Source organism: Haemaphysalis longicornis, unplaced genomic scaffold (assembly GCF_048455015.1).
Source record: "Haemaphysalis longicornis isolate Haplotype H1 unplaced genomic scaffold, Haemaphysalis longicornis Haplotype H1 scaffold_7, whole genome shotgun sequence".
NCBI lineage: Eukaryota > Metazoa > Arthropoda > Arachnida > Ixodida > Ixodidae > Haemaphysalis > Haemaphysalis longicornis.
In genome coordinates, this window is record NW_027526422.1 from 31,361,622 (window position 1) to 31,389,034 (window position 27,413).

Genomic DNA, 27,413 nt, shown 5'->3' on the forward strand with positions numbered 1-27,413 from the left:
TCGGTGTTACCACCATTCCGCGCGTCGCATGTAGGAGAACCGAAAGTAAAATGTGTCTACGCGTTCTCGGACAGAAATTGTGCAAGCCCAATTGTCTGTGAGCAAGGAAATATTTTAACGCTTATTCAAATCATAAAAATCTCGAGCGTCCCTCGCTAATGAATCCGATAGCGAGACGCTGTGGTTTAAGGCGGGTACGGGTAAGAAACCACACGAAAAAAAGTTGTGGGCTGGGAATATCAAGTGCAACAGAATGACTCAGGCTGATTTCACTGATTTGCGTGTGTAGGGAGAAGAAGAACACTTAAGCAATTTGGGCGAAAGTTAGCGGGATCAATTCCACGGGGAATCTGTCTTTCGTATCGAAATAAAGGGCATGTCCAAAGAATGGGTTCTGGTTTGACGGGAACTTCACATATGCCCTGGTTAGGAGAAGAGCGAAAAAAAAAAGTTTGTCGTTTTGCAACGTATAGGTTTGTAAGCGTCATTGGTTGCCAGGCGGGCTTGTTGGGAGCAAGATGACAACGTAAAAATATGAGTGGGGATAGGGGAGCCGAAAAGTATTTTCGACACCGGTGGGAAAAATTGTTGCCGTACCTCCGGTCCGGAATCATCTCGAACGTAAGGAGGACTGCAACGCTTCCAAACGCAAATCTTACATTTGGTTGGTCCTGGCTGGAAGCGTCGGACGTCGCTCCACCATTCGAGGCTCTAGGCACCAGAACAATTTTGTACACGTGTGCACATATCTCAAGCATGGACACTGCACAACATCGTGAACACAGGCAAATGGAGTTAATCGCCAAGGCTGGCCGAAGATATAGGAGAATGAACAGGGTGAATGATGCGGCTACTTAGTTTTATTTTTCTAGTACCGAAAGCCGGAATTGAGCTTTGTCAGTGATTTCACGGAAGCATTTCCGCCGACTTACACTGCCCCTGCTTAACTTTCTATGGAGCTCACCACAGCTGATCAGCTGCTTAATTTTGATTTGCCCTTACCCGGTTATCTTATTCCGCGCAATATCCATTGAAGATAAGAGGTTGGAACAAAAATCTGAAACAGATGGAGGGCTCATTAAGGTTTGCGATGCATACACAGGGATGAGGGAACTTGAGAAGTACGTTTTGTTGGAAATTTTGTACTACGTGATCTATATGGTGGGCCCGAATTATACAGAATTACTGCTTAGAACCGGCCTTCACCACCTTTGTCTTACAATTATTTTGTCGACAGGCATTGGAACAGACTTCAAAGCGGCACCTATTACAACCACACCATCCTCATCCACATATCCACCTCCCTTGTACGACCCATTATGGTAACACCGTAGCCTACCTCTCACCTACCACTTTTACTTTTGTCCACATAACCCACACCCTCCACCAGACCTCACCCTTAAGAAGTGGGGGACCGCGCGGACCATGTCATTGGCGGAGCAACAAGACCTGGGGGCCAGAGCCGTAGAAACAGCGTAGACTCGCGGCCTCCTGGACCAAGGGTTCTGACAGCCCCCCACCCCCCTACCTCCACCTTATTATCAGTAAACATTTATGAATATTACTACTCCTTGACAATAGGCAGGCAGTTTAGTAACTTCGGCACCCTCCGGTACTTCCGCGTTTTGCGAGAGCTATTGTTGACGCACCATTGCCGAGGACTTTTTAGTGCAGCACAGAGCGCTTGCTGATGTAAAGCACGGAATGCGCAAATTCTTTTACGATCTTTGTTTTTGTAATTTCAAGCAAGTGGAGTAGGGCGCCAGCAATATAGAGTGTGGAAAGGCCCTCAATACATGTACGTGGCATATTTTTGCTGCCAGCTGTTGCGCTACAAAGCCCCCAAAGCAGGGCGGCAGGCCGGCGAATAACGGCAAACAGTGGAGTTCGACTAACCGCTTTCCGCGAAATCGGAATGATTTCCATGATTTGGCAGCGTCATGGAGTTGACGCAAGCTCTACGAAAATTCCACTGAAATTACATTTCCTTGCGCCCTCCACTTGCACTTGCTTCTTTCTTTCTATTTTTCTTATCGGACAGAGATTGTAATACAAAAATTCTTTCTTCCTTTCTTCCTTTCTTACTTTTCCTTCCTTCTTTCCTTCCTTCCTTCCTTCCTTCCTTAGGGGGAGGGGAACTTCGTGACCTCGCGCTTTGTTTCGCTAGACGCTTGTCGTAACAGAGAATTTAAGCAATCAATTCACAGCAGACTAAGTTGATCGTGCAACGTATACCTTTTCCTGTCCTTCGCCACTTTGATTGATTGATTGATTGATTGATTGATTGATTGATTGATTGATTGATTGATTGATTGATTGATTGATTGATTGATTGATTGATTGATTGATTGATTGATTGATTGATTGATTGATTGATTGATTGATTGATTGTACGGTTTAACGCGCCGACGCAGCGCAGGTTATGAGGCGCGTCGTAGTGGAGGGCTCCGGGTTAATTTTGACCAACTGGGGATGTTTAACGTGCGTCGAAATCTCATCTCGTACATCCGGGGTTTTTGCTTTTCGCCTCCATCAGAAAAGCGGCCGCCGCGGCCGGAAATCGAACCCGCGTCCTTGCACTAAGCAGCATAACGCCTTAGACACTGAGTCACCGTGGCTGGTCCGCCATTTCTTCATTGTCAACGCCAGGGACTCAGGCGAGTAACATGTTTGATGAAAAAAAGGCGCAATCAAACCTCATTTTTAGGTGCTGTTCCGGACCCGCATGCAATGTAATGCAATGCAATGAATACGTCCCGCCTGCATACAAGCAGCATGTAATGCTCTTTGTATACGGCTTATTCTCAAAAGTGGTTGGACTCCAGTCCGCACCACGCGGGTGGTGAAACGGGAATCAAACGGGGTATCGTAGTTAAAGGGGCAGTTTCATACACATTGTTAGCTATCACGTGAAACAGCGCGTAAAATGCGGTACTGTAACTTTATTCATTCTGTGTCACCTTCTCCGCCTGCACGTTCTATGCGCACCCGAAAGTACGTGGCAAAAGTTCTTCACAGCATTATTTTGCAGTCAACAACTTCTGCGTAGAATGATGAGCGCGGTTGCTTTTTAAAGGTCCTTTGCGCATCCTCTGCGAAATCGCTAAAAATTGCCTGTGCCATCGTCGCCGCACCACTGTGAATACCGACTGAGTCGAGGTGGTGGGGCGGCGGGCCGTTCTCTCTTCCGGCGCTCCACTCTATCCCCTTCGTGATCTCTGTTTAATCGGGAACGGGCTGGCTACTCTGTGGGGTAGTCCCGACTCGTTGGTGAAGGCTAGCAGTGGCGATAGCTCCGCCTGTTTTTCGTCCGAGGATCCTGCTAATCCCATAAAGGAGTGATTCTAAAGATTTGCCACTAACGTCAGCAGAGAAGCCTACACTTTAACGCAATCCGGTAGTTTAACTTCACCACAGTGGTCTCAAGCGTTGACCAATACGCGAAGCCAACTGCGAAACTTCGCCAAGTGACGATGTAAATAGAACACGTGACTTCACTCAAAAATGCCATCTGCGTTGTGGCACTGTCTAATTCAGGACGTCACACTTGCATTGCGTCATGCAACAGCGCAGATGGCATTTTTGAGTCAAGTCACGTGTTCTATCTACATCGTCACTTGGCGAAGTTTCGCAGTTGGCTTCGCGTATTGGTCAACGCTTGAGACCATGCACTGTGGTGAAGTTAAACCATTTGATTGCGGCCGTGACAGCCGCTTTTCTGATGGAGGCGAAAAGCAAAAACGCCCGTGTGTACGAGATTTCGGCGCACGTTAAAGACCCCCGGGTGGTAGAAATTAATCCGGAGCCCTCCAATACGGCGCTCCTCATCGCCTGCGTTGCGTTGGCGCATTAAACTCCGCAATCAATCAATGAGTGGCATGTACACCAGCATTGATTTCGGCGCACGTTAAAGATTTCCAGGTGGTCAAAATTAATCCGGAGCCCTCCACTACGGCGCGCCTCATCGCCTGCGTTGCGTCGGCGCGTTAAACACTACAATCAATCAATCAATCAATCAATCAATCAATCAATCAATCAATCAATCAATCAATCAATCAATCAATCAATCAATCAATCAATCAATCAATCAATCAATAAATAAATAAATCAATCAATCACTCAATCAATCAAACCACCTGATTGCCTTAGAGTGTAGGCACAATGGCTCACTGCTTCTTGTTCCTGTCGGTGTGCTTGTTTGTGCGAGAATGTTCACAAGAACAAGATGGTATAGAAGGTTTTGCTGAGTGTGATCATGATAAGCCGAAGATAAAGTAAGAAATAGAGCCCGTATTGTAAAGGCAGAAGAAAGTGTATACAGCTGCATGTTACCGGTACTCACCTGCGGGGAAGAAACTTGGAGGCTCACCAAGATGGTTCAACTTAGATTGAGGACGACTCAGTGAGCCATGGAACGGAAGATGATAGGTGTAACATTAAGGGACAAGAAGAGAGCGGAGTTGGTCAGGAAACAAACGCGTGTTAAGGACATACTAGAAGAAATTAAGAAGAAATGGACGTGGGCAGGACATGTAATACGAAGGCGAGATAACCATTGGAAATTAAGGGTAACAGAGTGGATCCCTGGAGAAAGCAGTGGCGGCAGAAAGTTAGATAAGCAGATGGGATCAAGAAGTTTGTGGGGATAAATTGATCGCAGTTAGCACAGGACCGGGATAATTAGAGATCCATGGAAGAGGCCTTTGCCCTGCAGTGCGCGTAGATAGGCTGGTGATGATGATGATGACGTTGTTGTTGTTTATGATGATGATGATGTAAAAGCAGGTCACTGTAAGTTGTAGTCTATGCCAACGACGGGGTGGCGTTAAAAAAAAGATCACAGTCTGTCTGTCTGTCTGTCTGTCTGTCTGTCTGTCTGTCTGTCTGTCTGTCTGTCTGTCTGTCTGTCTGTCTGTCTGTCTGTCTGTCTGTCTGTTTGGGCGCGCGTGAGTATGTGCGTGTGTGTGTGTGTGCGTGAGTGCGTGTAGGAGGTTTGAAATACTGCTGAATGAAGTACTAAATTTTCTCGGGTAAGTACAGCGATGAACCTGGGCTCGAAAGCGACCCAAGCTACACAACCCGTGCTCGGCTGCATTTGATGCAGAAGATTCCGATGTCATGAAATTAAGATTTGTCAACCTTGATGGGCTGTACGGTTCCATCTTGTGTCGTATCAGGAGAGATGCCGAGTTCTGTTGGATATTTAGAGTGATGAGGACAGTCCGATAAGAGGTTAACTTGAGATCCGCTCGAGAGTTAATTCGCAGCATGTGTAAAAATGAAGTCACAAAACTGTTCAATGCTGCGACAAAACTGTAGGCTTGTCCTGCAGATCGCTCAAAGGGTCAGGGTGTAAGCTTCTTCAGTTTTTCCAGCGAAGGTGTTTACGGCTAGGCTTATATGCATTTTTGCTCTGCCTCAACAATACGCCTCGAAAAAAAAGAAGGGGGGGGGGGGGGCGTTATTGCTTCAAGGACAACTTTATCGCGAAGGCTGAGCAGAAAACGCCTGTAACTTTCGTTTTATCCAAACCATTCCTACAAAAACTATAAGAAAGTTTGCCGCTAAAATGGCTCTATCATTACAATCAGTTTCATTTACTTGTGATTAGTTAGTTCGCAGTGCTGATGTAAGCGTTACAGAATTCCCGTATACATGGGCATCTAAAGAATCAATATAGTTACAGAAAACCGCTGTAATCCTAGTTTTATCAAAACTATCCCACAAGAAACTATGCGACAATTAGCCACTTGGACTACCACATTATCACGCAGAGTTTCATTTAGTATTCATAAGTGGGTAGTTCACAGGGAAGCTGCAAACGTAGCTCTATTCTCGTCTACTGCCAGTACACGGGCTTCTACGGCAGTGAAACGGACGTTTGCGTGACAGGATGAAACTCAAGTCCTTCCAAGCTTCATAACTAAACCACAAGGCCATATTCATCAATATTACACATGATTAGAAAAGTAAATAGGCGTACATTCTCCAACCATGTGTGGGATATGTATTTTATACAACTTTGCTCGTCCTCCGCCTCAGCAAAAAATAAATATTTTTTGGGCTTTCTTGTCTACTTGGTGTTGTTGACTTGCTCCTAGTAAACTGAGAGGAGAAAGAATAACTTCTGTTTAAGGGCGGAACGGCACGAGCGACCCTATATACTCGAGGCCACCTTCTTTCTAGTATAGGTCATGCCCAGGGCTGTGTGAACGGGGAAAAAAATGGTGCAAAACCTTGGGCCTTTTCGTCCTGAAATGCCAGGCGCGTTGACGTTGACAAGGATGACGTCACAAAATGCTGTTTCCGCCCATTATCGTCCGTATTTTAACAGCAGAACTGTTTAAGCTTTTAATTCTGCCGTCGAGCGTTACGAGGAAAAAAAATACAAGAAAAAATACCGAGTGCACGTGAGCGTGTGCCTCGTGAGGAGCGCCCAGCGTCGGCTAGCTCGACCTTCGGGAAAACTGTGCCCAGCGTTTGGGGCTGGATCCCTCACGTGCTGTTCTTCTCGCCAGGTCACGTGCGCTCACGCCTGAAATGTGAAGCAACAGACGCCGAGTTCGCGAATCCGGTTGCCGCGGATTTTTAAGTGCGAATGCACTTTATAAGCGACCCTGAATTCCGGTGACCGCCGTCCGTCCGCATAGCAACAGCTGCGGGTGCGCGCGCTCCTCGTCTTCCTTGGCAACGGGGGGAGATGGGCGCGCGCTGCCTGGCCGCTGACATGGCACATACCCACGTGGGGGATTGGCCAGGAATCGGACGTGAGAAGGGCTAATGTACCCGCTTAAAGGAGTACTGACACGAAATTTCAAAGCTGAGATCCGCTCTAGCAATCAAGTACAACGACAACACAAATAGGTGTCTGTGCATGGCACATACCCACGTGGGGGATTGGCCAGGAATCGGGCGTGAGAAGGGCTAATGCACCCGCTTAAAGGAGTACTGACACGAAATTTCAAAGCTGAGATCCGCTCTAGCAATCAAGTACAACGACAACACAAATAGGTGTCTGTGAATAAATGCATCTTTCTTTCTTTGTAGTTGTGTGTGTGTGTGTGATCTCTCTTTCGCGAACATTACCGAACCGCGCAAATTCAACTCCTGCATTCGCACTTTCACATTCTTCCCCTCGGGGAAATGCGGGGAAAATTTTTGTGCATGCTAACGCAATCCTCCTTGGGAGAGACGTGAGTGCCTGCGGACAAAATGATCAGGGCCTGCCAGTCATGGAGAACTTTCATCGGCAAGTTCGGAAATCCATGCGAGGTGCAACAGCTGGGTCGCCGACGAAGGGAGAGGGGCCTCCAGCTCTGCCATTCCTCCAGCCTTGCAACACTAGTGCAAGTTGCGCCATTTTTTTTTGTGATATCATCATCTGCACTCGTCTTCGAGAACAAGTTAGAGCAAGATATGTCGACTGCTTCGTCGGCGTGTCTAAGGCCTGCACTAACGCATAAGGGAGCGTTGACTGCGGCAGGCCGCACATGGTCGAGACTGCGTTGTCCGCGCGCCGTGATTGTTTTCTCCGCAGCAGCGGTGTCCCGGCCTCCAGGTCGCACATGATGAGCCCAAAGAGGGCCGTGCTGCACGCTGCACCTCGTGCAAACAGCTGGCGGGGCAGGATATGACGCCAGTGGGAGACGAGACATCATCCGCCGTGCTCTTTAGGCCGCGGCCAGCAACAGCTGCAGCTGCATGCCTGCGACGCACTCTCGAAGCTCTCGAATAAAAAGAAAACACAGAAAAGTGTCATTTTTTTTCGCGTTTGCCGTTCTGCGAGAAATCGAATCAGACATCGCACTCGCTCACTCAGCTCGCCTCTCATCCGTCGCGCGTGAGCTCGCAAAGGAGGGTCGCGGAATCCGTGGGGAGTTTGTGCGTGTGTGCTTGTCCTGATAGTGTCAGTAGAAGCGGAGGCAGCCACAATGCCGGACAACATGGAGCTCAAGGACGCGGCGACCACGGGCGTTTCGTACGGGACGGTGGAGTCGACCCTTGTGAACCGACGCAAGGGGGCTTTCAAGAGCGTCTGGGACGACGACAGCGACTCTGACTCCGAGGACGAGGCCAACGACAAGGACAAGAAACCACGAATACGGTTAGCCATTTGCTGGTTTTATTCCGCGACGAACGGTCTTTGCGTTTGTCTGATTGAAGGGTTTAACGCGCCGACGCAACGCAGGCGATGAGGCGCGCCGTAGTGGAGGGCTCCGGATTAATTTTGACCATCCGGGGATCTTTATCGCGCGCCGAAATCTTGTACATCCGGGCGTTTTTTGCTTTTCGCTTCCATCAGACTTTTCCGTTTGTTGCAGATGGTCTGAGTCGAGGGCACGCTGAGGGGGAGAAAGGGGAGGGGGTGGAATAGGAGACAAACCCAACGACCCTCCTCCCCTGTACTTGTGGCAGAGGGCAAAAGGGCAAAAAAGACTTAGGGGGAAATATGAACATATGAGAGGGACCTCACTGTACGCGTGTTTTTAGTAGAAACGAGGAGGGAATTTAGCATAGGTGCTTCATTTGTTGCCCCCAATTTTCGAATACTGTAAGTAAATGCTGCGGGTGTCTATTCCGAAATGAGGCTTTCGGTATTCCTTGAAAATTTTTGCAATTTTTGAAGTGCCTATATAAATCCTGGTGATGTCCGTGCCTGCTGTGTAGCGCCATATTTGAGCGCGGAAAGTTCCTCTCGATGATTCACGCTAGATTCCGTGACATGGGAAATGGCGTGTGCCAAGACTGGTGTACAGTGAGCCTTGCTCAACGTCCAAGCAATCCAATAACTGCCCTTCAAACAAAACGGGCAACCAAGCGTAACAAAGTTTGGTGTCAACTTAGTTGGTTCACGTTCATGTACGGCAACGCAAGAAAAACGAGATAAGAGAGACGTTTCTAATATAAGGCCTCATTGGATGTTCAGCCACTATTGGATCTTCTGGCCGGTGAATGTTTCGTCTTGTTGGATATTTCTGCTCTACTGAATAATTCGTCTCGGTAGACAATCCTTCTCGCTAATCGCGTGACCGATAGTAATCTGTCTTGATGGATCATTGGTCTCATTAAATTTTGAGGCAACGAGCGGCTATACATGACGGTGGTGTATACGGGTAAGACGGGGCCGGCGGACGGAAACAGGAAGTAACAGGTGGGCTTAGCTGGGTGGCCGTAGTGCGAGACAAATATGCTTCGTCACGCGGGGATTGAAGCGCCGCGCAAGTTTGGATTATCGAGAGTCTATAGGTTTTGATTGTGAGATTCTGATTATTCGAAGGTACCTGAGTTCGGGGAGATAGACGGGAGTTGCGCGCTGTTCACACAAGCCATAAATGGGTACTAGTAAAGAACGGCAACATCTGATGTAGTGTATCACTCCGCCAAAGCGAAGGACCCGGATGTCAACGCGCGCGCGTTTTGAAACGAAAGTCGCCTAATGCGTGATATCGACTACTTTTTCTCACGTAGTTTATTTGTCACCGCTGCAGCAATTTACAAGCAAAGTAAGTCCGGAAAAAAGTGGAAACGACTCTTGTCAAGTTCAAAGTGCTCGCAGTAACGCACTATTTGCACCGCACGGAGGAACATCCGGCTGCAGTGACGACGCGCAGGGCCAACTTCCGTTGTCGTTCTCAAGTTGTACCCGAGTATCTATAGACCATGCCGCTGTGCTTTCTTCTGTTATCTCGCTTCCTCGAATTACTGATTAATTTGATTGATTGTAGGGTTTAACGCGCTGACGCAACGCAGGCGACGAGGCACGCCGTAGTGGAGGGCTCTGGATTGATTTTGACCACCTGGGGATCTTTAAAGTGCGCCGAAATCTCGTACACACGGGCGTGTTTGCTTTTCGTCTCCATCAGAAAAGCGGCTGCCGCGGCCTGGAACCGAATCCTCGTCCTTGTGATCAGCAGCACAATGCCTTAGCCACTAAGCTACCGCGGCGGGTCACCGTGTCACCAGATCTGAGCTAACTGTTTCTCTCCATCTTTTCGGAATTTCCTACCAATTTTTGCACATTTGAGGAAAGGAATACGATCTGGGCTGGCCTCATGACCGGTGAGAACAACGTTCTATTGCAACAGGAGCTTGATGTGGACGAGTTGGTGGAACATACTGAAGAAACAATATCGCAAAAGACGGGACGAAGGAACACAGTACAACAGACAGGCGCTAACTTCCAACTAAAGTTTTATTTGAAGAAACACGGGTTTTTATAGATGGGAAAGGGAATTACACAGCGTGCAGTCGGGTCATGATGATTTTCCCATTGCATCAAAAAGGCTACCTCCTTATCGGCAAGCGCCACAGACGCCGAGCTAACGCACTTGTCGCCGGCCCTCCCGATATGAAAATCTTCCAGTGTCTCCCTTACAAGCTTGTCACTGGAACGTGCAAGGAACTTTGTATCATTAAGGTTCGGTTTGCACTTGCAACGCTTGCAACGGTCCGCCAAATGTCCCTCTAAATTATTATTACCAGCGCAGTCGGGGTATCGTGCCCTTCCATTGTAGCAACTGCCAGTTTGCCTGAGACAAACTCTTTTGCATTTCAGTGGGATTCAGAGTTTTTTAGAGCAAGGGCTAGGCGTCGCCGTGGTCATAATCGGGAACATCTTGGCCAATTTGCACGGTGCACTGAAAACAACATTAACGTTATGCCTTTGTGCAGCCTTCATAAGGTCGTGAAATACCGTGTGCCAATATGGGATCACATGCACACTCTTCCTGTCAGCAGGTTTCTCTTTGTTCGCGCCTTCATTTTTTTTTAGTTTCTGAAGAAGCGTATCACAAACTCTGGAAATAACGTGTGACGGAAATCCTGCTTCGCTCAGCCTTAATTGCTACTTGATTATTGAAGCTGCTTTCCACTTTGTGATCGCAAGACGTGCCTCGTGCGTCCTTTAGGCACTTTAAAGCTTCGGAACAGAATCTACATTTATGTGCATTTTAGGCAGACCGTTTTGCGAAATGGCGGCGCATCACTTATTTTGCCACCGTGCTTTTGTAAGTGAGGGAGAGGCGGATAAATACGCACCGGCTTACCCGAAGTGCACTCCTAAATTGGCGACGTTAGGCTTGTTCTCCTGGAAAATCGAATGAGGGCTCGAGCGTTCAAATTTTGGCAATGCAAGAAACATGCCAGGTTCGCAGACCGAGAAAACAGATCAGTCACCGCCGGCTCATTGCATTGCTTGGCTAAAGCATGCGAACAGAAACGGGACTCGTATAATTCAGCCTACTATATATTAATAATTACGGGTATATGGCAACTTACATTCTCTGCATGAATTAATTTCATTCCGGGGCATTTGTTACGCGCTTAGAGCTATCGTACTATGCCGCAAAAGGCATGGGCATTTCTTTTCTTTTCTTTTTTTTTCAGTTCTTACGGACGCCGCAAATTTACGTGTGAAAGTTATATAGCAGGTCTCGAAACCAAAGAAAAGGGGAGAGTTTGCCCAAATTCAGCCTTAGCTGTTGCATTCTTCCCGGTTGTAAGTACTGCGGTCGCAGTATTCTAGAATTACGCGACCTGAACGAGCTGAATCAAGCTTCAAACAAAGTGACGCAAAGAAAAATGCTTCGTCAAAAGTTTTCCGGGATTCGTAAAAGTATAGGCTTCCCATGTGGATGGATTCTTCAGCCTTGACCCATCAGTTAATGTCCCGAAAGCGAGCCAGTTCAGACTGATGGCATATAGCGCGAGTAACACCTGCGCTAAAGCTTGCGAAGTATCTCGCACGCCCGTAATCGCTCTGACTGCTAAGCTGACACGCACATGTCGCAGGCCATGTAGAGGGCAGTACATAGCTTGTATTCTTCCTTACAACGTCGCGTACTGCGCTGTACATTCCCTTATGAATCTGTTGGCTAACTATACCACAAGAGAAAAAAAATTACAGAATGACTCCACTCTTCGCTACTTGGTATGTTTCTTGGCGGAAAATAGCTGGAACGTTGTCAAAAAACGGAGGACGAAAAAAGAGTGCCCTTTCTTTCTTGTACTCCATATTTTTGTCAATATTCGAATCGCTTTACCCCAAAACTTCAAAATTTCGTCCCGGGAGGAAACATTTAGCGTCACGCTGTTTCTGGCACATATGGGGTGCACGAGGAAGTTATAACGTGCGTTCAGACGACACAAGTCTGTGATACCAGGGAGTCGGTCTGAAGTCGTGAAAAATTGGTGGTTTCCGGTGTGGGCTTGTGGCACAGCTAAGCACGTACCACCGTAAACATTTTTAGTACACTGTAGCGGTTCGGCGGAAACACTTTTTTCTCGGAGCCGCCACGCTTTTTATGACAGCCTTTCTCTGTTGTCCTGCCGTGTCACGGGGTATAAAACTGTGGGGAAGGGTGTGATCACTCTAAACTCGGTTGGCTACCCCACATGCGCTAGAAAGTGAAAAGAGATGGAAGAAAAGGCGGAGAGATAAAAGAGCGAAAATCCCAAACAGGAAAAAATAGCGCTGTAAATATTAAGAGCAGAATGACCGGGGCATTTTGCCGCAAACACCCAATCCGGTTGTCCGGTTGTCCGTAGGAGGGGGAGGAGTAAACTTTAGGCGAGCCCTAGGTGCTGATGTCTGGGCACTCGCCTGCTGGGGGGTTTCCTCTAGTCCGGGTTACGCTGGCCTGCGCTGGCCGTCCAGGCACTTTCCACCAGGCTACGCTGGGAGGAGAGGTCGGAGCTAGTCAGCCGTGCCACCCTCTGCTCGTATGTAGGTTGGACATTGTGAGTCCTTAAAGTACGGGGTTCGTCGACACCCCCATACCAGATGGTATTAGGTGCCAGGGTGGGGGCAGTATTTGCAAGAGGCGAGGTAGAGGGTGGGGTAGAAGCAGGGTATTGGGGGAGAGGGGTTAGAGTTTGTTTGAAGTCGTCGGAATATTGTAGCTTCTGTGCCGGTAGCCGGTAGTAAGCGAGTATGTCGGCGTAGTAAAAAAAAAAAAAAACTACCACTTTTCCTATGACTCCCTTCGGCCTTTCCTTTTGTATTTCCTCAACGAGTCCCTCATTACTAACCATGTTATTTTTCAAAGGATAGCGAGGGCCTGGGTCCTGACAGCCTTAATGCCGAAACGTAGCATAATAGGGTTTCCCGTCAGTCAACTGCTTATGGCAGGCTGTAGACTCCCGACTCACGGGACGGGGGTTAAAAAGAAGGCCCCCTGCACACCGTGTTGTCAGAGTGGCGCTGTCTGCCACCCTCAAGCGTCAGAGGTAGTTGTGCTCAATACAAATACCCGAGAAAGTGACGGAGAACCCAGTCGCCTAGATAGCCGAATCGGTAAGGCATGCGAGATTTATTCGGAAGGCATGGGTTCGGTTCCCACTCTGGACGCGTGTTTTTCTTCACTTTCTTTTCTGTAAAGATTTAAAATGTTGACTTCACTAAACGTAATAAAAAAGCCTAACTATTCCCATATGCCTCCCTTGGCGTTGTAGGCTACCGGCCTCTTTTTCTGTATTTACTCAATGAGTATTCAAATGCGCACAATTTGCATTGCTAGCTGACATTGCAGCTCTTAGCTGCCACCTTCGCACACACTCACCATCACTCTGTGTCCAAGGCTTTCCCGCGTGAGCGTTCCTATAAAAGGCCACTTGGAGCATTAGCCTCTCAAGTGAACCTCAACCTTTATAAATACATAAAGTCTGTCTATAGGAACGGAGAATGCATGCGACGGCTTTGTGAATGAAAGGCTACCTGTGCGTTCCGATGCTTTCATCGGAAGGGAAGAGAGCTGCCTAAACTTTATGTACCGCGAATCGGTACCAACAATTGGTACCAGTGGTCCTCAAATTGGCACCTAACACTGCGCCCGCTAATACCACTGTAATTTGGGGCATTTTTCACCTTGAGGACTTGTCATCACGTTTGATAATCTCAAAGTGTAGATGTGGGCTAGTTGGTTACGGTTGAGAAACATTATTAGAGAGTTATAGCAGATCGGAAAAACGGTTCCGGTACGGTACACGGTAGCCGCTACGGGGCCGTACCGGGAAGGCTCGTTTTTAGAGTTATAGCAGACCGTAACTACCGGCCATGCTACCGTGACTGGGAGCGACTTGTGTTGTACGTCGTTTGGCAATTTTTCGTGAGTCTGTGGCGCTTCCTGTGCTGAAATATTAGTTTTCAGTTCTCAAAAGCACGAGAGAGAGAGAAAAAAAAGAACATCCAACGCCCCTACGGAGATTCGAACTGCGACTGCGTGAACGTGGAGCGGCATTTTAACTCTACGCCATTTCAATAGATGGCGCCAGTAGGTCAAGCTCAGTACATACGGCTGGCTGTTTCTAGTTTTTCGTTGTATTTGAGAGTCCCTCGCACTGATACCGCCTGTTCCTCACTCGGCGATTTGTAGACGGGCCCCATGTTGCTGTTAATGCTTGTTAAGTAGCCGTATCGCCTTTATTTAACCTAAAAGAAGCTATTGGACATGCGTCGTTCGACGACACAAGCCACGGCAGTTGGGCCGGGACCGTGTTTCGCTTGCTGCTTGAGCTGTCAGAATCGCGTCGATTTCACTTGTTGCAACCTCATTTTTCTTAAACGATCTCATATTTACAATCCATTCGACTAGGCGTGAGCCAATCGTACGTATCCTAAACTCTTCCAAAGCGGCCGCCCGCTTCCGAACGACGGACACGGTATGTCTCGGTACCGCGCGGCCAAGTCGCTCCGGTATACGGTAGGGTTCTGCGCATGCGCGGTGGCGTCCAGACGGTAGGCGTTACCGTACCGGAACCGTTTTTCCGATCTGCTATAACTCTCTATTACTTAGCACAACAGAGAACAGGACGGAAAAGGTGCTGCAGTGTGTTCTTACAGGACTTTTCCTGTGTTCTTCTTCCGTCCTGTTCTCGCGTGCACTAATAATGCTAGATAACGTCGATTTTGTGGAGGTGATCTTTACTGGAGAATAAATAGCAAGTGAATTTAATTTATCAAAAGAATCTAGCGCGTGCAGTTGCGAAAAAAAAAAAAAAAACTCTAGAGCGTGCAAACGTTTCAATGCGCTAGTGTCACCGTTGTGCGGAGAGTCGTTGACATATGAGCCTTCTTCCAAGAACTGCAGTTTGAGGGCCTACCGAGTTGGCGTTCTCTATACTCCTATCTACTTTCTTTTAGATACCTAAGATCAGTCACTTTTAGCCTGAATTATATACTCTCATTAACAAAAAAAAAATGACAAAACAGAGTTGAGATCGCGTTATGGCTTTTCCCGATGGATTTGAACTTGGCATTTATTAAGTCGATAGACGACTCATCTTATCTGTTTAATCAGAGGATATGACGCATGCTATGCTCCGCCAAAAATGTGTTTCTTTGTTATTTGTACGCTCGTATACGTGCGTTCACTGATTACAAAATTTTCGTGGCGGTCGTTGTCAGTGATGCTCCGCGCGGGGATTTTTCCCTTTTTCGAGTAATTTTCAGCTGTAACTTTGGTCAAAAGGGAAAAAGGGAATATTTGATAAATGCAGGGTGTCTTAGGAGTCTTGGAGTAAAAAGGAAAAATAATTTCAGGAAAGCGGATCTCGCATCATTTATTACTTTGTTTTGCTTTATAAAGTTCCCTTAACACTTCGTCGAATTTAGGTTCAAATATCCGCAGTCATGCTCGCGCAAGCTACAAGTATCCCAGACCGCTTCGAGTCCAGTTCATAAAACAGGAGTAGAGTGAATATTCTAGTACGCTCTAACAGGAGGGAGCATAGAGGAAAGAATACTGTATGAGAAAGATCTAGTACAGCGTGAAGCGGCGGCAGATGAAGGGCTGAAGCCTGTTTGCATGCACTCCTGCGCAATGTACAAAAAAGTATTTCGGGTGCCCCTTGGTCCGCGTGCTGTCAACAAGAGATGGCGTCCGCAGTGCCGGTACTGAGCTAAAACTACCTCAATTACCCGACAATAGAGAGTTTTAGCACTCCGTCTGTTCCGTCCTTTCCATTCTTGCCGTGTTTACTGGGACCCGACTGGGCACTTGCGCATTCGTTCCGGTAAGGCGGCTTAGTTCCGTGGGTCCGCGCATTCGTCACGGTGGGGGGTGTCTGCTTGCTGTGCACGCACGCGCAGGCGCAGTCGGGTCCCGATAAGCACGTTACGAACAGAAAGGACGGAACAGACGGAGTGATAAAACTCTTTATGCTCCTTTCTTTTTTATAGGGGCAGTTTTGTTTTAGAGCGTGAGCATGCAAAGTAAGCGTGCTGTTTCGTACAAAACGTGAAATGCATAGTCAAATGCTTCTTTGCGGCAGATGTAGTGGAATTTATTTCACGTTGAAACTCTGATTCTATGAACGGCATCTGCGTCCGGAAGGCTACGTAAAGTAGACATAGTTGGCGCTCACTAACGCCCAAAACCGTACCCGTACAGGAACAGAACCGTATAGGAAGGTCTATCATCTACAAAGCGAGGATGCAGGGAAATTTGCAGGGAATTCTTGAGAAACTTGCGGGGGAGAATGCTACAAAATATGAAATTTTTGAACCTCGAAATGGGAATTTTACCGAACATCACTGGTCGTCATCATGATCCCATCGTGATCCCCATGGTAAATTCATCATGATCCACATCGTCGTCATAATCCTCATCATATTCCCCACCATAATTCTGGTCATGGTCTTCATCATGATTCCCATCAAAAATTGGTTAGGAACCTGCTACTAATCGCGCTTATTTATGACTAAAACAACAACAGAAAAGGAGCGACACACAGACAGGACGATGCGCGATGTGTGTTGCTCCTTTTCTGTTCTTGTTTTAGTCCTAAATCAGTGCAGTTCAGCAGTATGTACAAACCACTGTCCCCATTTATAGCCTCGCTGTCATCATAATCCCCAACATCATCATTATCCCCATCATAATCCCAATCATGACTCTCATCATGATCCCTAACATGGTCCCCATAGCGCACAACCCAATACCAGCGATTATCTAGCAGTCACATAGGATGCCTTCTACTCCAGAAACTAAGCATTCCGTACGCCAGCCAACATGGAATTAAGACTTCGCTACCTCCTCACTTTCAAAAGGACATCTACATCTACCCCAAACCCAGAAAATTGCACCCGGTACACCACCAAGATCGCCGCCATGCCCGAGCATCTGCCCTGCACCAGCGTTTCAGAGATGACCCTTATTATGCTATGTTGACGCCGCTGATTACCACCCTACGCGCGCCATGGCCATCGTGGCAACAGATGCTTAAGGCAACTCTCAGGAATCCGCCTCAATCTACACTAATTACGCTGAGGAAGGAAAAGAGGCCGCTATTGCGCTTGCCGTCGCTTCCACAACGGCTAAAACCGTATGAGCGACTCTAAAACAGCTCTCCGGAATTACGAAATTGGCAGGATCTCTAATACCGCCCTACGGATCTTACGCTCCGTACAAGCCTCTAGTATGCGCAACCTGCAAATCACCTGGACAGCGGCCCATGCATCTTTCCCAGGCAACGAGCTAGCACACGAGGGGGCCCGAGGTTTCAGCTCCCGGGATTGCCCTGACGACGCTGCTGGCTCGGACCAGGGGGCTAGGGACAGGCTGGCGACCCACCAGGACATCGCTCAACACTATCGCATGGAGCGCCAGAAATATCCCGCAGCGCATCCCACGCTCAACAGACGTCAATCTGTAGCTGGCGTCAGCTGCAGGCTAATGCATTCGCCAGTCCTGCATTACTGAGCCACATTAATCGCGACCTTTATAATGACCAATGCAAGTGGTGCACCCAGCGAGCCGTACTCACATGATTTGGGCTTGTGATGCTCAGCCGCGAACTATAGAAGCATGCTTACGAATTACCAGTGCGGAGCAGTGGGAGACCTGTTTGCTTATCTCCGAGACCGAAATACAGGTCAAGGTCGTCCAACTGGCGAAGATGCCGCTCGCGCCCAAGGGCTGCAGGCCGTCATCTGAGGGGAAGGAATTCAGGAAGGCTCCCACTTCCCCTTCCTCCTTTCACCCATTTTTGGGCAAAATAAAGTTTTCATCATCACCACCACTACCACTACTACTACTACCACCACCACCACCACCACCACCACCACCACCACCACCACCACCACCACCACCACCACCATCATCATCATCATCATCGTCGTCGTCGTCGTCGTCCCTCCAGTGCTGTTGGGATTAGGTAAAACTTTGAATGCAACGAGAGTTCTAATTAAGCAGCTTCATTATAACGACGGTTTACTTTCATACTTAGTTTTTATACACACTGCCATGCAAGTGTTTTTTTTTTCTTTTTTTGGAGCGACTTTCTGCGTGTCAGCTGAAACAGGGTTCACAATGACGACATGAAAAAAACCTACAGGCGTTCGCCGAGACATACTTCGCACATAAAATAAACTAGTAATTGGGGTCGAGCACTCGGGAGCACAATTCACGACCTCCAGATACGCGTGTGGTGCGATGAGCGTGGGTTCGGATCCCACCCGGCGGGCATGTTTTTCTCAACTTTCTTTCTTTCGTTCAAAAATCTGTACCTGTTGCAACGATAATAACATGACCTACCACATTCTCCCCTTTGCTTTCTTAGGCTTTCTTGACAGCCTATACTTATTTCCGTCTTCATTCAACGAGCCGCCCATTTCACTTTCTAATTCGGCACTTGCATAGCGAGAGTCTCGGTTCTGGCAGTCTTGGTGCCATAGGTAGCCTAAGAGGGCTCAACGCTAGTAGACCGCTCTCGACATGTTGTAGACGCTCGAGTCACGGCCTGGGGGATAAAAAGGACCCCTTCACCCCAAGTGCCCGGAGTGGCTCTGGCTACCATCCCCAAGCGCAGGAAACAATTACCTTAAGATGAATACCTGAGAAAGTGGAGGGGAGCGAGGGGAGCACAGCCCCGCCGGCAGCATAGTGGTCATCGCACCATACGCGTGTTCTGGAGGTCGTGGATTCGGATCCCACCAGCCGGGCATGTTTTTCTCCACTTTCCTTCGTTCTTTCAAAATTTTGTACCTGCTTCAGCGATAATAAAATGGCCTACATTTTCCCCTTTGCTTTCTTGACTGCCATCCCTTATTTCTGTATTAATTCAACGAGCCCCTCATTTCCCTTTATGATTCGCTAATATATATATATATATATATATATATATATATATATATATATATATATATATATATATATATATATATATATAGTCTGAAAAGACAAAAACTCACACAGAGCGCGAAAAAAAATAAGGTTAGTAGAGACAGAGACAAACGAGAAAGACGTAGAAAATAGAAATAAGTTTACTGACGTTTCAGGGAGAGGACTCCTCTCTCTGTCTCTACTAACCTTATACATATAGTCTGAAAAGACAAAAACTCACACAGAGCGCGAAAAAAAATAAGGTTAGTAGAGACAGAGACAAACGAGAAAGACGTAGAAAATAGAAATAAGTTTACTGACGTTTCAGGGAGAGGACTCCCTTTCTTCAGAGAAGTCCTCTCCCTGAAACGTCAGTAAACTTATTTCTATTTTCTACGTCTTTCTCGTTTGTTTTGTCTCTACTAACCTTATATATATATATATAGCGAATCTGAAATGGGAAATGAGGGGCTCAGTGAATTAAGACAGAAAATAAAGGTTGGCAGTCAAGAAAACCTCGGAAAGCAAAGGGGAGGTTGTGGTGGGTCATAGAAACAGATGAAGAATTTTTTTTCAGTCAGAAAGAAAGGGGTGAAAAAATGCCCGCCGGGTGGGATCCGAACCCACGACCTCCAGAATACCAGTCTGGTGCGATAACCACTACGCTACCGGCGGGGCGGTTTCCCCACCACTTTCTCGGGTATTTATGTTAAGGTATTTTTTTTGTTTCCTGCACTGGGGGGGGGGGGGGGGTGGTAGCCAGCGCCATTCGGACTATATATATATATATATATATATATATATATATATATATATATATATATATATATATATATATATATATATATATATATATATATATACGAAGAAATTAACACATTATATATATATATATATATATATATATATATATATATAATGTGTTAATTTCTTCGTACAGGCAATTTGGTGATGGCGAATAAAAGGGACACAGTTCCCATTAAACAGTTTTTTTCCTTCTTGTACTTTACTCACGTGCATTGTATATTTATCGAACATTCGGTCTTCCTATCTTTTCTGCTGATTTCCTTTTGGCAAGCGGGTTTGTTTTTCATGTGTTCGTATGTTCGCCTTGTATTTTATTCTGATTTTATCTGCGATTGTATATTGGTCTGCTACGCTGATTTTATTTGGTAGGTGGTTTTCATTGCATTGCATTGGTTAGTATTCTCGATTTGTATTTACTACATTGTTTGAGCCTGTATATTGCTATAGCACTGTTTATGTTCTAAAAACATTATGGTTTTCTATATATAAACCGCATTTCTAGTGCAACTTTACTAATCTCCCCGAGTACAGTTGTTTTGTATACTTGTAACATAACAACTCCCTTCTGTAACGCCCTCCGGGAATTGAAAGTATTGAAATAAATAAATAAAAAAATAAATAAATAATCGCTCCGTAAAAAACTTTTATTACCTACGGCGCTGTAGGGCTGCAGCTGTACACGCGGCAAGGAACTACCCAGTAAATATTTTCCGCGCACGGGGGTGATCTTCTCCTCCACAAACAAGAGAACGACTCGTTCGCACATGGCGGCGCTGACGTCATACGTTTTTGTTTTTACGGGGTCGCGCCTGACGTGCGGCGCTGACGTGATCTTTTTTTAATGTGTGAGCAATTGTATTCGGACTGATCGAGGAAACCCGTCTGTCCGTCTGCGACGCCTGATGAAAATTACGCTTTCACCATACAAGAAAGCGGTACTCATAAATGACTCCAGGGCTTTGATATTTCCGAATGACTGCTTGGATGAAAGCGAAGGTTTCTTTGCCTCATTGTTGGCGACCGTACGCAATAACTCACTGCAGAGAAGCGAACTTTACACAGTTGGAAGGCACATGATCGCGATCGGTTTCCACAAATGCACATCAAGCGCTTCACAAGAGAAAGAACCCTTCCCGTGGTAGGAGTCGAGCCCTCGCGTTATGAAGACGATGTCCACACGATGCGCCCCTCCGACAAGGTCGACGTAGTTTCAGGTTTCGGACTTTGACTTTCACTCAGGTTGCATGTGAGGAAGCTTCGCGTTTTAAACATGTTCCTGTTAAGAAAGGGGCTTTGATTTCTTGTTCCAGATTATATCGTCTCTGCAGTTTATTTGCGCTGAGCAGTGAAAATGACATTAGAGGGTATCGGCGTACTGCATCCCCAAAGTTGTTGGGGCCTTATGCAGTGGCTTAAACATTGATATCACACTGCTTATATTTCTCCTGAAATAATGTTGTCCCACCAATTTGATGTTGTATAATTGTGAAGCCGATTTTAGATGGGCTCGGTATACAGCAACGATTCGTGATACTTTAGAAAAGTATCCAATAAAGGCTCCTCTAGGCATTTTACACTTCGATATCAGACTGATTATATTGACTACGGGAAAATGTCTCCCCAGAAATAGATTTCCGCATAGTAATGAAGCCGACTGTAAACCGTCTGATTCAATAGCGTCTCAAGAAGATAGTCGTGGTATTATGGAAGTGTTTAATAAAAGGTCCTAAGGCCGTCTTTAGAAGCATCATGGAATCTTGGTAGAAACCCGCCATTTTCATCCGTTCTATCAGCTGCAGCTGATTGCAGGGGAAAGATCTGGCGAGTTCTCTCTCCTACTGCTTCTCAGAGAGGTCAGGGATGGGGTGGGGGTCGGGGTTATTCTGACATTCCCATGCCATGGGGTAAAGCGTTGCGGGAACTCCGCAGTGTCTGCATAAGAGATCGTAAAGGGTGGGGTGCATGTATAGCGTGTAGCCTCGTGCGATGCTAGCACGTGTTAGTCTGGAGTTCTTCCCCTATACTTAATGATGCGACCACATGCATGTTAAGAGTTTCCGCCCTCTTTTGCTCTTCAAAGGGGTTTAGTTTACGGCATGTACGATGTTCAACCTCTGACGGTTCCTTTTTTCCCCCTTCCCGGCATGCACTCGCAGGTTCGTATTCCGGTGGAGCGACCTGATCATCATCGTGGTGTACCTGGTGGTGTCGGCGATCGGCCTGTACTTCGCGCTGAGCCGCATGCTGCCGCAGGCAGAGAAGCTTCGCATCGCCTTCTACGACACCAGCATCCCCGTGGGACCGACGCCGCTGCTGCGCCTCGACGCGCCGCCCGTCGTCTTCGCAAGGGACCCGCCGTGCAAACAGCTCGCAGAGTACGTTCCGCTCCCCCTTCTTCGATTCCGTGCATGCGGATAGTGCACTCAAATGTCTTCCGCTCAACAACCGCCACCCCCCCTCCCAATCTGGGTTGCCTCTCATTGTATGTTAATCTATTGAATGGAGTCTCGCTTACGCAATATAAAGTCCTATACTTCCTTCCGATCCAGACACAAACTCACATGGGTTATTCCGCATATGCAAGCTGTCCACCAGACTCACTTTTATGACATCAGCGGGCCTTAATTTATCCTGGGCTACAAAGAGCCCCTAGCCACTACACCACCTTCAGCCACTTCCGACCCAAACAACACCTTTCTCTCTGGATATCGCCACTATTTTCACTCGTGGTATGGGACAGCGAAGGCTCGCCGTGTCAGTAATGCACGGATACAATTGGAAAGTGAACATGTAGTTTCTGCAGCAAGACATAGTAAAACCAGAGTCCTTCAATGCTTTACTGGTCACGAAACTTCGGCTCTCGGTTCATATAGGGACCGCGCGCGCCGCTACAGGCGCCACCTCCGCACGAAGGTCATCCAGCCGCCGCGCGTGCGGCGTATTGGCCAGCTCTTGGCGTGCAAACGCTCGCTGCTTTTGGTGTCTGCGCCCTGATTAACTGCGTTTTTTTTTCGTAGTAGTTAGCGATGAATAGTCCGGTTATTGTATTAATCACCTGCCTTCAATGGGGTTTTATTTTTCGAAGTAAGTTATCGTAAACTTCGACCGCGAACGGCAACGGCTTCTGTGTGCTCTGGCACAAGCGCTGCGCCGTCGTGTTTACGGATTTTAAATCTATATTGCTTCTTTTCTTAAAGCAAAGTTGTAAATACCACACATACGGTAGCTGTGTAGTCACGGGCTGCTGCGGGCCTATCGATAATACAATAAAAAAACTGAAAGAAACCAAGTACGCGTCGTTCAGACTACGCTTAATGAATCCGTTGATTGCTCTGGAATGCACAGAACGCTAAAAGAGATAGCCCAATAGTATTCTCGTTTCGATGAGTGTGTGCATACTTGAAAACATCTAAAAACGCTGCAGAAACGCGAAGGATCAAAACACGAAGAAATACAGGGTGTTTCAGCGAAAACTTTCAAAAATTCATAAAAATAGGCTCTTCGAGAAAAAAAGAAACCCTCTTCAGAAGGAGATTGCTAGCTGCGGCGGACGCCAGATAGTATCAAGGGTGTGCACATTAGTTAGGTGGGTAATTAAACTCTACTAATGAACTTCTTAATTAGTGGAGTTTGGTGGTTGTTGTCAATGGTGATTTTGTGGCTCCAGAGAAGGCGATTTCATATCAGTTTTTAAAACAACGAAAAAGTCGGTGTTTAAAGGAGCCATGAAGAGAAAACACAAGTTTGGTTCATTCGAAAGATTGCCTCGTTAGAACCATAACGACACCACTTATAACGCAAACTTCGCTCAAATAAGCTACATAATTAGGAAAAAAGGAAATGACCATGCGACCCACCAGCTCATTTTCCGCAACAGAACCTGTGATGTCACTTGGGAATGCTCTGCGATTGGCGGAGGCCGGCAAAAGCAAACGCATGTTAGGCAGGGCTTACAGCTTGCATAGCGAGCTAAATGCCCGTGAAACATACTGCACATTCTTTTTATGACAAAGAACGGTGGAGTAAACGGTTGAAGTTCCGAACGAACACGCAGCAAGCGTGTGCGCCAATGCGTACGAAACTACCGGCGGCCGAGCTCGACATCTCGCCGTCGCTGAGCACGAGGTCGCGGGTTCGATTCCCGGCCGCGGCGGCCGCTTTTCTGATGGAGGCGAAAAGCAAAAACGCCCGTGTGTACGAGATTTCGGCGCACGTTAAAGATCCCCAGGTGGTCAAAATTAATCCGGAGCCCTCCTCTACGGCGCGCCTCATCGCCTGCGTTGCGTCGGCGCGTTAAACCCCCACAATCAATCAATCAAATCAACATCTCGCCGTCGCGCAGACGAATTTTCGGGTTCGAGGCTCTTCGGGGCCAACGAACCGTTCAAGCACGCACAGCCGCGACCTTGCTTCGTATCGTAATCCCTTCACAGGAGGTTCGCCGTCATATCGCCAACCAGCAAAGGTAAAAATAGAAACGAGGGGAGTAAGGAACAGCAAGCAGCGACGAGATAGTGACAGTCGTCGCGTAAGTTTCGAATGGTGTTGGCTTGCTGCTGTCGTTACGAGCTCGTTTCCAGTTTACAATCACTGAAAACTTCAGTTTGTTCAGTTACAGCAGGGACCCTTACGTTAGCTCACTCCTGGGACATGCTGGCGCTCGTCGCCGACTTCGTCAAATCGCTCTGACCTTGGGGGAAAAAATGCCGTAAACACCGCGCATTGACGCTCGTATCTTTCTGGTCGAAGCAGAGAGCTCGCGCGAACGGCTTTCCATACACGACACCGGCCAACTGGCATAAGTGATACTGCTACTGAAATTGAACTATTATTAACCGTAATCAAAATACGGCACATACGTACCAGTCTATATTCGTCCGTCGCGACGGGGCTGACGAGGCAGCGGTGCCGACGGCTGGGCGTTCGTCTGTTGTGGCTATCGCGGAATGGTCGCTTTCCCGTCCACTGCGTATCTCACAACTCTTGCCGCTCGTGCACTTAGAAGCACTGAGCGTTTGTGGGGTGTGAGGTTGTTAAATGCAAGCCCGAGCCCCTCGGCCAGAGTTTTGTTCTCCGGATCAGGCGATTCCATGACTAGGGCTGCGGGTGCACTAGGTTTTACTAGTATTTTTAAAATGGCCGCCGTCTCGATCGACTCCCGCGTGTGGGTGCTATATGGAGTCGACATACTAAGTATCTGTTTCATGGACCGGCTCTATGACGCCATTGTACACGGCACGGAATATTCAATTTTAGCGGGAGATTTAAAATTTTGGCTTAAATTGCCTTATTTCTCAGTTAATAAAGCATCATTTGCTTCCGGGAAAGCGCTTGGGGTACTATGAAACACCTAATATTTCGAATAAAACAAACTTTTGTTTTCTCTTTCTCTTCATGGCTCCTTTAAAGCCCTGTAGCGTGAGGAAACCTGCCGTTGTTTTCCGCTCAAAAACGAAACTCGGCGCTTAAGGAGCGCTAAAAGTCTTGAGCGAACGCAACGTCGGCTGGTGACGTGTTTCAATGAATGTGGCGGCGAATTCGAAATGTAAGTGCAATTTTCCCTAGCTAGGAAGCCTCAGCAAGCAGCCACAGCCGCGAAAGCCCTCCTCGCCCAGCAAACAAACCTTTCCTTTGTCTGATGCGCTTTCTAACTCGCAGCGATTATAAACGAACAGCAAATAAACCTAACGAAAAAAAAAAGGAACGGATGATGACGTTTCACATCTTGCACGTCTGGTAGCCGCGTCAGATGTGGTTGAGACAATAAAAAAAGAAAAGCAAAACTGTCGCCAACGCCCACTAGGACTCCCGAAACGGGCGACCGTGTTGTGGGCAATGGCTAGCCTCTTTCTTGCGCCTACCAACGAAACAAAAGATAACGCTAGCCGTGGTATAAGGTGAGCGTTGATCATTGAAAAAATACAGGAGGCGATAGCGTTGATATCAGCCGATTCCCTAGCGTGGGGAATCACCAGAGCCTTTTTGAATTGGGCGACACAGTCACTGCAACACGTCATCAGCGGATGTTGCGTTTGCACTAGACTTCTCGGTTTCATGGGGGAAAAAAACTTGATTTTTGCGGGCTACAGGGCTCTACAGAGTGCATTTTTCTTTGCTTTAAAAACTGGTCCGTTATCGTCGTCTCCGTGGCTACAAACTCGCCACTGGCAATAACCGCCAAACTTCGCTAATTAAAAAGTTCATTACAGAGATTTAGTTAATTAACTATGCAATTCGCATGTTTCTTATAACTGCTGACGTCCGCCGAACCTGATAGCTTGTTCCTTAAGAGAATTCCTATTTTTCTTGAAAAGCCTACCTTCAGGAATTTTTGAAAGTGTTCACTGAAACACCCTGTATATGTTGTACCGTGTGTCCTTCCGCTTGCACGCTTCGCAATCCTTGCAAAAACAGAAAGCGAAAAAAGAACAATGAAAATGATTTTATCACACGCAACCAGAAATTTCAATGTTACGAAGGGAAACAAAAGAGCGTGGTCCAGCGTACAAAAATTTATTTTTTCGCGCTGTGATGTGCAGCACACGGAGGAAATAGAATATTGCCACGTAGCCAAGAACGACGCAAAGCTTTTCTGAACGCAGCGAACTAGCGATCTCCTGCACTACAAAAGACTAGAATGAAACACAAACGTCGAAGAAGTAGTCCGCAGTGTGACGTGAACAGATAAACGTCGATAAAGTGAGTTGCGCGGCGTTTGCTATGCATGCATTACTCTTGGAACGTTATTAATTTCAGATCCATGGAAATGGGATCGAGTACATTGTCGGAGAAACAAAAAATCAAGTTAGCTACAAGGTGGCACCCTTTCTATATCAAACAATATTGCCCGACGGGACGTACGACAAAAAGAGCAAACGGGCGCTTTGGTTGAAACTGCAGATAAGAAACCGGAATCGGCCACGCGCGGTTACAAAACAAACAAAACGAATCCTAATGGATAATTCGCGGAAATATGAAAAGTAAAACCACAAGGACCTCCCAAAGCTTTGATTGATTGATTGTGAGGTTTAACGCGCCGACGCAACGCAGGCGATGAGGCGCGCCGTAGTAGAGGGCTCCGGATTAATTTTGACCACCTGGGGATCTTTATCGTGCGCCGAAATCTCGTACACACGGGCGTTTTTGCTTTTCGCCTCCATCAGAAAAGCGGCCGCCGCGGCCGGGAATCGAACCCGCGACCTCGTGCTCAGCAGCGCAACGCCTTAGCCACTGAGCCACCGCGGCGGTTCCCAAAGCTTTTTTACACGTGAGTCTGAGCGCAATGTAATACAAGTTTGCAAACAGGCAATGAAGCACCGCTACAACCTGACTGATATGACACAAATCCGGCTTTAAGTTAGCCTTGTACAATTCTAGGTCCACGATGCTCTCAAAAGGGTACATTCCTTTTTTCATTCTCACACACAGTGCATTTCCACACACTGTCGCACACTTATAATCGAAGCTGAAATCTCCCGTTGCTTGCCTTGGAATGGCGCCCCTCCA

At 47.3% G+C, this 27,413-nt stretch overlaps 1 protein-coding gene and 1 non-coding gene across 2 annotated transcripts in view; one reads left to right on the plus strand and one right to left on the minus strand.

Moving 5' to 3' along the window:
* The first annotated feature begins 7,771 nt into the window (after positions 1–7,771).
* LOC144145085 (scoloptoxin SSD14-like) overlaps positions 7,772–27,413 on the plus strand; it is a 54,381-nt gene continuing 34,739 nt past the window's right edge. Inside the window, exons 1-2 of the mRNA XM_077676577.1 lie at positions 7,772–8,104; positions 22,064–22,282. Of these exons, the coding sequence (XP_077532703.1) occupies positions 7,932–8,104; positions 22,064–22,282 (392 nt within the window). The 5' untranslated portion in view covers positions 7,772–7,931. The remainder of the gene's footprint in view (positions 8,105–22,063; positions 22,283–27,413) is intronic.
* Positions 19,703–19,775, minus strand: Trnat-ggu (transfer RNA threonine (anticodon GGU)). Its single transcript has one exon. It is a non-coding gene; the product is annotated as a tRNA-Thr (tRNA).